At 36.3% G+C, this 11352-nt stretch overlaps 1 protein-coding gene across 1 annotated transcript; it reads right to left on the reverse strand.

Moving 5' to 3' along the window:
* Nucleotides 1-552: 552 nt before the first annotated feature.
* LOC133844060 (odorant receptor 42b-like) lies at nt 553-3159 on the reverse strand. Its single transcript, XM_062277888.1, has 3 exons — nt 2362-3159; nt 1384-1741; nt 553-1321 (listed from the first exon to the last, which is right to left on the reverse strand). The coding sequence occupies exons 1-3, from the start codon at nt 3129-3131 to the stop codon at nt 1247-1249; spliced, it is 1203 nt and encodes a 400-aa protein (XP_062133872.1). The 5' UTR covers nt 3132-3159; the 3' UTR covers nt 553-1246.
* Between the last annotated feature and the right edge of the window lie 8193 nt (nt 3160-11352).

Genomic DNA, 11352 nt, shown 5'->3' on the forward strand with positions numbered 1-11352 from the left:
GTTTAGCTTTGTGCCGGTGCTACGTTAGTTGAAAATCTGGCATTTTTTTGTAGTCTATGATATTTTCAATATAATACTATACTTTGGTATATATTTTAGTATTTTCTATATATTAATTTAGTTTTTTTATATAATAATACCACAATCTTATATACTCTATATAATATAGTAGTTTATCAAGATACCAAGTATAGTCTTTGGTATATTTTTGTATTTTTTTGTATATTATTTGAGAATTTTTAAATAATGCCGCAATTTTTGTCTCTATGGTATATTTTGAATGTACTATATCAATATACCAAATATAAATTTGTAGTATTTTTCGCTATTTTAATTTAGTATATTTTAAAATTAATACAATATAGATTTGCTTTAATTAAAAATGGAAAGCGGATATCTCACAGTCGAGCAGCCTCGACTGTAGCTTTCTTACATATTTTTTTGTATCCACGCCGATGCCACATCCATTCAGGCATTGCCAAATATTTCATAATTCATTTTGAAGACAACCTCGTATACTACAGAAACAACAAAAAAGAGCGTCCATAAATGTGCATAAAAAAGTTTTATTACCATTTCCACAAGTTGGCCTAGACTGCACATACTGTTAACAGTTAACCTGGCCAACAAACACACACACACACACACATTTACACACACAGATTTCAGCATTCTCATTCTCTCTCATTTGCCTATTAACGTGGCGCTGTTCGGCCATAAATCTTAAAGATAGATTTATGCGAGTGTGCGTGTTCGTTTCTATCTCTATCTCAAAGTATCTGAAGCTGTTGCTGTTGCTGTGGCTCTCTATCTGTATCTGGGGCTCCAAATCAGAGTCTGTTGCTAATGCCGCATTTGCTTTTTGTACGTGTTCGTCTTAACATTCAATTTGCTGTTCTACTTTTTTATTTGCTTTTTTTTTGTTGTTGGTGTGTGCTTGCGGTGCGTATACGTAATGCTTGTTTTATTGCCAGCCCAACGAAAAAGTTCAACGATCAAGCAGCATATTCCCGTTGGGACAATGCAATTGCCATGGCCATTGCCATGAGTCACTCAACGCGCAATTCTTCTACAAACCACAAAATGTGCGATTAGGGATCGATTCGCAATCCGCATTGTCCGCAGAAGATTCTTGTCAAATCTGCAAACCTTTAAGCATAAATTTTAACGTGAACTTGTGATATACAGCTGTGCTCGCAAAAGATTATAGTTCTTATATGTTAGAATTGTAGTTCTTTGACTTCTTTTAGTCTTTCATCAGTTTCTCCACAATATTCATCTGCTTGACAACAGTTACCACGGTAAAAGCCAATTTGGCGACCTGAAACAAGTTTTTGTTACAATACTTTGTAGACTTACTATCAAAAAACCTTTTCGACTTACTTCGATGTTAGTTTTCATCGAAATGGGAAAAATGCCGCCAGCTATGAAATTAATCGACTGCTGCGTCTGATGCAAAAAATAGACGAGAGTTGATTTATAGCGCCGATTGGCATCAATCCAATTCGAATGGAATATGACTGAGGTCAGCTTATGGCAATCCTCTTCAATCAATTCGCAGATATAGCAGAAGGGGAATGTTTCAATCATTAGCACAACGATAAACGCAGAGGTGGCCAGACCCGTTAGCAGATTCGAGAAGAACAGCAAGTTCATCATGGATAATCCCAGGCCTAAGCCGATGACCAGAAACTGTGCGAATATTGTGCCCGAAATGACGGATCGAAACACATCACAAAATCTGCAAGTGAATGGGGAATTAAAAATGTATTGGAATATGAAATGGGAAGGGGAAAAATAGAGTAATTTGGTCTGTTCTACTTATTGATAGCTGAATGTGAAAAGCATAATATAGAATTTGTAGAAGTAAAAATTTTAAAATTTGATATAATTGCATGAGCAGTAAATGCAATAAAATGCATTTTAGCTTTTAACAATATTGTATCTAAGTTAGTCTTAACAACATATTTTTTGCGAATAACTTGACAAATCTTGATGTAGACATTTAGTGTTATTATAGCAGCAACTTTCTTTAATCACACATCGACAGTTTAGATTACAATATTCTGTAGTTATGATTCTTAAGACAAGTCATAAACATAAATTGGTTATAGATTGTAATCTTTTTAATAAGATGAAAATATAATTATAGTTCTAAATATATAAAATCAATATATTAAGAAACCTCAAACTAGCTATTCTAAAGTCCCACAGTCTTTGTTATTACTAGTCCAGTTTTCTTAATGTGTTAATATAAAATACCTATACTTATCTTACAAAATAAATAAATAAGAAATTAAAATCAATTCAAGTAGTCTTACAAATAACCAGAAAAAAAACTAAAATAAATTCTATACTTACTGTAACAATAACTTATGATCCTTGATGCAGCTGACTAGCTCCTTGTAGCTCTGCTCATCCGTCTCTCCGGGAGTTGTGCGCAGTCTTTGAACTCGCCCTCTTAACAGCTTCAAATGGGTGCGCAACAATACACCAAATATCACAGGATAAATATCAACCATTTGATCGGAGTAAACAGCAGCAGAACCAATGATATATTCGACGGTGGCTGCAATCCAAAAGCTCTTGACACCATCACGATAATCGACAAACGGCAAATAGAATCCCCAAGGAGTTGAGCCCGTAATCGCTGAGCTGAGATAGGTCAATGTGGCATACGAGGAGTAGACACCCTGATAAATCATGTAGATGAAGTTGCAACGTGCCACACAGCGATGAACCTCATCGCGTTCTTCATGCCGTACACAACGTTCGTCAATCACATCGAGCATTTTCTTGGCCTCCTCAAAGCGATCCATGTGCGGTACCAGCAAAAAGATCTTGAGCGCGAGGCATGCGGCATTGAATGCCACTTGCACCGAGGTCAGAAAATCTCCAGGTGTGAAACCTTCGAAATCAATAAAGTAACTGCCGAAGAACGCAATTGGCAGATAGATGGCCATGGTAAATAATATTATCACACTCCACAGCCTGTAGAGCCAATAGAATCCACTACTTCTTGAAGGTGGCAACCAGCCAACGAACTTCATGCCCCGCTCCAGATATTTGTAGGCATAACGGGAAGGAAATAATTCTCCTGCAGTTGATTCTTGCAAATATTTTAAGCCCATTATTACACTTTTGTTTATGACTCTCTGATGTTTGAATTAGAACTGTACAATCTTAAGTGTTATATATTCTTTTTATAGTAATTTGATATGGGAATTTTTCCAAATTGAACTGCACTTTTAGAGGTTGCAGTTGCTTTCGTTCTCAACATTTGACAGCTCTAGCAATTGATATTTAATATTTGTTATGGCTAGAAATTATATAAGTCGCGCAGCCTATGAATTTCTGATTATATTTGAGATTGACAGCTAGGCGTTACCAAAAATGCAAGTCATTTATAACATGTGCAAAGGGTTCTGTTGTCAACAGATTAAATACAACTAGTTGAACTAGTTGGGTATAAGAAATACCTATGTAAAATGTCCTGGCACTTATCAAAAGAATTTTTATAGTAAAGTTTAAGAGATTGTGATTTAATTTTGTTGAGTTTTCCAACAAGCAATATCATTAGTTAAAGGGGGTCAAATAGACTAAGCAAGAGATGATTTCTTACCTATAACATAAGTTTCTACACATATTAGTAGAAAACTTTATTAAAATGTAGAAATCAAGTAGGAAATTAATAAGAAACAATTAAGAAAGCTACAGACGAGTGTGCTCGACTATGAGATTCTCGCTAAGCTTTTGGAATAATAGCAAAACAGTACGGCATGATTCTTAAAATATACCGAATTGGTATGCTACAAAAACTAAAATATACCAAAGGATAATTTGTAAATTTATGCAGTATTTCATTCAAAATATACCAAATTGTCAATCAAAGCCTCCAGAAAAGTATTTCTTAAATAACATACAATTCTTATCTTATCGCAGGAAACATAAATCATACAAACTGTAACATAGTATGTGTTTATAAAAAACTTGTGATACAAATTATGGTTTAGTTCATCATTGTCATAACAAAATAAATTTTGAGAGTATATCAACTTAATATTGAAACTTTTTTTCAATTTAAATTTAAACGCAGCACTGAAATATTTAAATACTTTCCATCAAAATCTATAATTTACTTATAGATTTGTTCAATCTTATTTATATTCAAATTGAAACAGAACATTATCTATTTCTGTCACAATCTATCTGCGTTCTGTGTGCATCAATTTGAAACTTTAGCAAACTTAAAGTTCTTCCTTGTTGGCAACTTTTTTATCCAATATTTATCTATTTTTTTTTTTAGCAGGAGCATGAGCACTCTACATCCATCTATGCCCATAATATATTCTAATTTTTTTTTGTGGGTTCTTTTCATTGCAATTTTTCGCCATATGTCTGCATATTTTATTTGCTGTCCGTTGTCGTTTGAGTGATTTGAAATGGGCGTGCCACATGGCTGCGAAAATTTATGCAGTTTTCAATGCCATTACTCAGCTGTGGTTTCTGGTGGTGCTGGTGTTGGTGCCACTGTTTGGAGTGGTGCAGCAACCCGCTGTGCTGGCCACTGCCACATTGAACGTGGGGTGGCCGATAATTCTCCAGTTTAAATGCTACCAAATTAGTCTGAAATTATCTTATGAAATAAATCGCAGCGCTATGAGCGGCTTTTTTATTGCATTTTATGAGCTCAAATTATTTATTATTTGCCGCTTAATTCGCTTCCGAACTACGAACGCTTATTGCTTATGACCCGCTTGGGGCGCCATACAATATACGTATTTTTTTTTTTTCATTCTTCTTTGTTGAATATAAAGTACTGCACATTGTTGCTTGATAAAGTCGAGTAACAATCGAACCAACATCACAATATGCGGCGGCAATTTGTAACGGAAAACATGTGGGCCTCTCGACCAGGTGGTAATTATTCTTAGAATCGTGCCTAATTACTCAAGGTAGAGATATTTAAGATAGTGAACAGACAGTGAGTATCAGCATAATGTATATCGAATAGAGCTACAAATTAACTCATATGGTAGATTGTTAAGTATAGTATTATATATTGATTTTGCCATAAATATCTTTGGAAAAATATCTCTTTTAGAAAGAGAGTTAATAATAAATATAAGATTTGCATAGTTTTGTTTGAAGATTTGAATAGTTTTCTGATAGGTTTCTAATCATAGTTCCATAGTTTTCTAATTATATTTTCATTATATTATGTATTGAAAATAAGAACTATAAGATAATAAATGTACTTTTGTTTTGGATAGTTAATAAATAAATAAGTATTTAATTAAGATACATTATTCGCAATCTGGTGTATTTTGCACTAAAAGGTATATTTTGAATATCGATATAGCCTTCGGTATATTTTTTGGTATATTAGAATAATACCGCATTGTTTTCCCTTTTTTGAAAATGGGAAGCGAGTATTTCACATTCAATTATACTTGAGTGGGTTTTCAATATTTATTGAAAAGTTTCTTAAATTTAACAATGGTTTTTAAATTAACTCCAACAATTATTCTTAATAAATTTTCCTGAAAATACTTATTAAATTATTATCAACATTTTCGCAAAATTTCAAAATAATTTCAAGTTAACGTTATTGATCTATCTAAATGTTTTCTCTCTACAAAGGGTTGCTCTACCCATTGCCTGTCTTGCCTACGGATCATTAATATCATTTATCCAGCTTAAATGTCTACTAAATACTACACAGACTGCAATGTTTCAACAACTCAATAAAATTGTCTTGTAAGCCCCTTTTTTTGCATGACAATTAAAGCTACAGATTTAGTGTGTACGGCGACTTTTAGCAAACACTGTGGTTACATTGTTGCCGCAATACTAGATTTTATACAACATACTCGAAGTTCTGCAGCAACTATTTTGTTGTTGGCCAGCGATCGGAGCAAGAATTCAATAAACTGAACTTTTTTTTCGAACTTGCTTCCGGGCTTTTTTTTGTTTTGTAGCCTTTTTTAAAGAGTATTTTGTTGTTGTTGTTTCTTTTATGGATTTGTGTAGACTCGTGTTTCGGTTTCGGTTGTATTTTAGCCAACAACAAGCGAACAAGCAACAACTGTGCTTGGCATTTTTATTATTGTTTTGTTGCTGCTTTTGTGTGTTGTGAGTGTGTTGGTAGTAGCTCTCTTGATAGCCTTGTGATTTCGTTGCTGTGAGATTTGCGCCGCTTTGTCGGCCATGATAAATACACAAACAATTTTCAGGTTTCGTTTTCAGCAAGTGGTGTGTATTGTATGTTTGCCTCTGTATTTTTGTATTTTGTTTTCTTTTTTTGGTGCATTCTCTGCTTTGGTGGCCGCAGGACAAAATGCCAGGCCACAACCAGGTCGCAAAACTCAGTTGCTGCTGTTGTTGAGTCAACGATTTAAGACTGGCTGCTGTTGCTGCTGCTGTTGCTCATTGGCACTCAGTCAAGAGGCGCATCCGCAACGAATATTTCAAGTTAGAAGCAAACAACTATGACAGCATGTTAAAGGACCTCAAACTGTAGCTGGATGTGGACCACACCTTGTCTGAAGCTACCTCGAACTGGCGACAATACATCAAACAGCAAGACAGCAATGCAGCAGCGGGGGTCGCCGCTGTGTTGACACTGACAGAGAGAGAGAGAGAGAGAGAGAGAGGAGGAGGAGTAACTTTTAACTGCGACTTCAGTTTCAACTCTCCAGCTGAGTGATGACCGCGACAATGGCGAAAACGAAAGCTACAGACAACGTGGTCAACTGTTCAGTGAGCAGCCGTGGATGGCGCGATCAAAACTTCCTGGAAATTAATTAAAGCTCTAACTGAGCGAGCAAATCTTTTGCGAAGACCAAAGACAGCGACTGCAGCAGCGACTGCTCAATAATTATCGACGCTTATCAAAGGCACCGTTACAGATGCGCGCGTCCACATGAGAGAGCTGGCCCACCATGTATGGAGCTGATGTTGCCACTGCCACCGCTGCCACATGTGCAACTGCAGCGTCTAGGTGGAATGTGGCTGCAGCCTTTTGTTCATTTCGATGCGGCGCAATTAATATTCAACGCCGTTGGCTGATCATAATTTACGTGCTGAGTTTACGATGCTGCTGCTGCTGATGCTGCTTCTCTTTCTGTTCTTCTAGCCACAACTGAGCGAGTCTATGGGACGCTTGGGGGCGTAACCGCCAACCGGCCAAAGCGTTTGCCAAAGTGGGCGTATTCTGTTACAAGGCGACTCGCGACTCTCGACAATAGAGGCACCGCTCTACCAACCAAGTCGACGACGACGATCCTGCATTCTATTTACATTTGTATAAACTTTACACATGTTTCTGCACATGCGTGCAACATCAGTGCTGCATGCAACCGCTGGCTATTTGTGGCATGCTGCAGCATACATTTCTTACCAGTTTATTCAGTGCTCTGTTATGTTCGGCTTGGTTGTAATAAACCCATAAATAAGCTCTAGCGAAAAAAAAACTGTTTAGCTTCAGCTTGATCTTGAGTTCAGGGTTGCGGCCAGGGTTGTCAGGCTGACAATTAAAGTGAACTACATAAAATTGTAATGTTTACTTATGATATTTACATTTCATATTCAATAAAGAAGTGCCAAAGAACTCACTTATTGAATACAACTTGCTTAGAAGCTATAATCTTAACCCGTCCGTCCGCCTCTTCCGATGTCAACTGTTCTTTATATATTAAATATATCTTCATTAAAGTTGTTGGTAATTCGTCATTCTAATATAGATAGAACATATTTAAAAATTGTCTGCCCGACATGTCCCCAACACTTACAAAATCATAATAAAAAATCAAAAGAATAAAAAAAGAGCTTAAGTTGGGATTTTGGGTAGAAACCTTTGTATTTCTTGTAATCTGTTCTTTTTATTGATTTTCCTTAGTTTCAATATTAATAACTTTAGAACTTATACTTTCAGTAGAAATGTTGTATTTTGCATTTATGTTAGGTATTCACTGAATCAACCCGATCGAAAATAATAGTATTCAAGCAAGGTACTTTAAATAAAAATATAAATACATAAGTCTTCAATAAATGTATTAAATTTTCTTGATTTCTTTATTTATCTAATTAAATTGATAAATTGATAATTATAATAAATATCAGTAATAAGTGCATACAATTTTTTACAATCAATTTTCCAATTTATTTTTAATTTCTTTTAAAATAATCAACACTACAAATTGAATTATTGACACTTGGCGATGTGAACTCTTAACTCTGAGCAAATAATCGGCAAATCGAGTGAATGTGCCGCATTCCGCGTTAAATTGACGCTATTTTTAGCTGCTTCGATTTCGGCAACACTGCTTTGACTGTGTTTGTGCTGTCTGTGGGCCACCCATTGTTGCCACAGCGAGGTTGCTCCCATTTATGAGGACTGGAAATAAGGTTAAGAGTGACACCCAGGAGACCTACATATGGCGATATCTCATTTGCATTTGCAAGCCTAACGACTCGACTTGCAAGTTGCGAGATCTGCAGAGTCGCAGCTCGAGCCAGGTTGCATGCCACTCACTCGAGTGGCAACATGGGCTGGGGCGAGGCAAATCTTTTGGAGATAGACCAGTTGAGCAGGCCCTCAGTTAGTCAGTCAGTCAGTTAGTCAGTCAGGGAGTCTGGAAGTCAGTCGGTTGCATTTCACATGGATTTATGCAGTCATTCGCGCCGCTTTTCGGTTTGAGTTTTTTTTTTATTATTTTGTATTTTGCCATTTCGTTTGGTCGTCTCGCTGGCTGGCTGTGGTTATCAAGAACCCATCGATGTGGGCCCGCAGCGGTCATTAAAATATATATGACACCCACAGAACCACGATCCAATCCCAGCTCTCGCTCTCTGTCGCTCTCTCTCGTTCGCACTAATTAGACGCTGCGCTGCATGTGACCCTTTCGTTTCCCTCTCTCTCTTTTTCTCTCTCTGTCTGCCTCACACTATCTTTCGCTCTCTCTCAAGCATCAAGTGGATGTTGCTGCCTCTTTCTGCGCTGTGTGGTTCAACGTCCAACTCGTCGACGTCGTCGTGTGTGGTCCAATTAATTTTTTGGATAGAGCAATCAACATGTTTCTTTTTCGGCGGTTCAAGTGGTTGCCCATTGCTTTCTGTTGTTGTTGTTGTTGGTCTTTATGGCTGTTGTTGAACATGTTGCTGGTCAATTTGTTGTCCTACTCGAGTGTGGAGAGTGTCTGTGTGTGGTCCACAATTAGTTGCATCATAATCGACTAATTAGTCTACAAGCCATTCGCATTTCCTTGGCCAATTTTTGACTTTATATGGACACTTTTTGGTTGGCCACGTTTCCAACATTCTTCCGTCTTAATTAATTTGATGGCAAAGTGCAAACAACAACAACTACAGCAACGTGTTGCCCTGACAATGTTTGCCTTGCAGTTGCAGTTTCTGTTGCTGCAAACGATTGTTAACCCAAATTTGACGCGCCAGCAGACAGCCTACAGCTAATTAGGAAAGTGTGCCCCAGGAACAAGAGGAACAACAGGAACAGGAGCTAACCAAAAACCCGCCAGCCCATGCATGTTGCTAGTGTTCGGTTGTGGTTGCTGTTGCTGTTGCAGTTGTAGTTGTAGCGGAGGCGGCACATAAGGCAATTTGACTGGCTGCAACCGCAGCTACAACGGCAACTTCAACTGCATCTCTGCAACTGCAATGGCAAAAGTAAACTGCGAAATGCAAATTGGCAAAGATGAATGCTCGTTGCTTTGGTTTTTCGCTTGCACTCACGTTGCTCTTGTTAGTGTTGCTTTCGTTGTTGTTGTTGCCCACACTTTTGGTATTTTCATTTAATCAACGTGTAGCAAGCACCGTTGTCAGAAGCTGACGCAGCCAAAATCTGGCTTAGCAACCACATTATGAGCAAAGGGAATTTGCATTAATTAGAACATGTTTTTTTGCAGCCTATTTTCAGCGTAATGTAAATAAATACTGAATATGGTTAGCCTACTTCGAAGCTTATCAACTTTGTGGAGTCGCAACTGTGTGTAATCAACGCCTCTTTCTGTTTAAGGAATATTTTAACACAAGCCATATTGGGAAAGGAAGGTATTCGCCTTCTACATCAAATGCTTTCCCATATTTCCACTTCTGAACATGTAAACTTTTTACAGTCGATTTTATATGTGATTTCACATTTAATAGTGCGAGAAGAAAGTATTTGGCTATTATGTTACATACAAATGTTTTCTCAAATAAATTTGATTTAGAATGTATACTTCTAGATTTGTCAACTTTTCAGAGTCGAATCATTTATTATCAACATCCTTTTTGTTAAAGAAATGTTTTATTAATATCACATTAAATAAGTGAAGAAGTAACTATTTAGACATTACATAAAATAATTTTTCCACAACTTTTAAATAAAACATTGAATATTTGTATTCAGTATTTATAATTCTTAGCTTGTCAACTTTTTAGAATCAGATAGTTCTATAATCAACATATTTTTTGTTCAATAAATGTCTCATAATCATAATAACATTGAATATTGCGAGCAGAAAGTATTCCACACTAACAAAAATGTTTTTCCATAAGGTTTTAAATAAATTTAATCTTTTTTTTTTAAATATTTATACTCATAGACTTGTAAAGTTCTGGAGTCACATCTCTACTTTGTATTACATTAAATTGTGTAAAAAGCAAGCATTCAGCTATTACATACAAATATTTTATCATTACTCTTAAAATACATTTATTTTATTATTTTTATTATACCTTAATTTTATTTGCTCCGCCTCATTTTTGTTTGAAACTAACAAAAAAAGATTTATATTTCATTTGCGCGTTTAAAATGAGTTAACAAATTTTCTATTTTCTTTCAGCATATTTCATTGATCTGTCTTCTTTTCGATTTAAGAATTAACAACTTTTGAATTCAACATTATCTACAAACTCCTCTTTAAATAAGATTCTTATTAAATCTGCCAACAGGGATTTTGTGTTATGTATCTTAAAGCACTTTCCCAAATTGAAAGCTTTTAGCAAGGAGCGTTTCCGTAAAGTAAACGCTCGCTAACATGCTTCTACATATTCATGTTAATATATGTAAGAGTAGAGGAAACACACTCACACACACTCACAGTTACACTTACACTCACACTCACACTCACACTTGTGATTCAAATTCTCAATGCAATTGTAATGAGAGTCGGGAAATATGCGGCAACAGAGGTTGCACTCCTCCTTCCACTTTGCCTCCTCCATCGCAACATTCTCGTAGAGAAGTCGAGAGCTAAAAGCTTGCTTGATACTTTGATCTGGCCTGGCCAAAAAGGTGCTGCAACTGTTGCTGGTTGCTGCCTTGGCTGGCGGTTGAAATAGTCTTGA

The sequence above is a fragment of the Drosophila sulfurigaster genome, chromosome 3 (genome assembly GCF_023558435.1).
Source record: "Drosophila sulfurigaster albostrigata strain 15112-1811.04 chromosome 3, ASM2355843v2, whole genome shotgun sequence".
NCBI classification, from domain to species: domain Eukaryota; kingdom Metazoa; phylum Arthropoda; class Insecta; order Diptera; family Drosophilidae; genus Drosophila; species Drosophila sulfurigaster.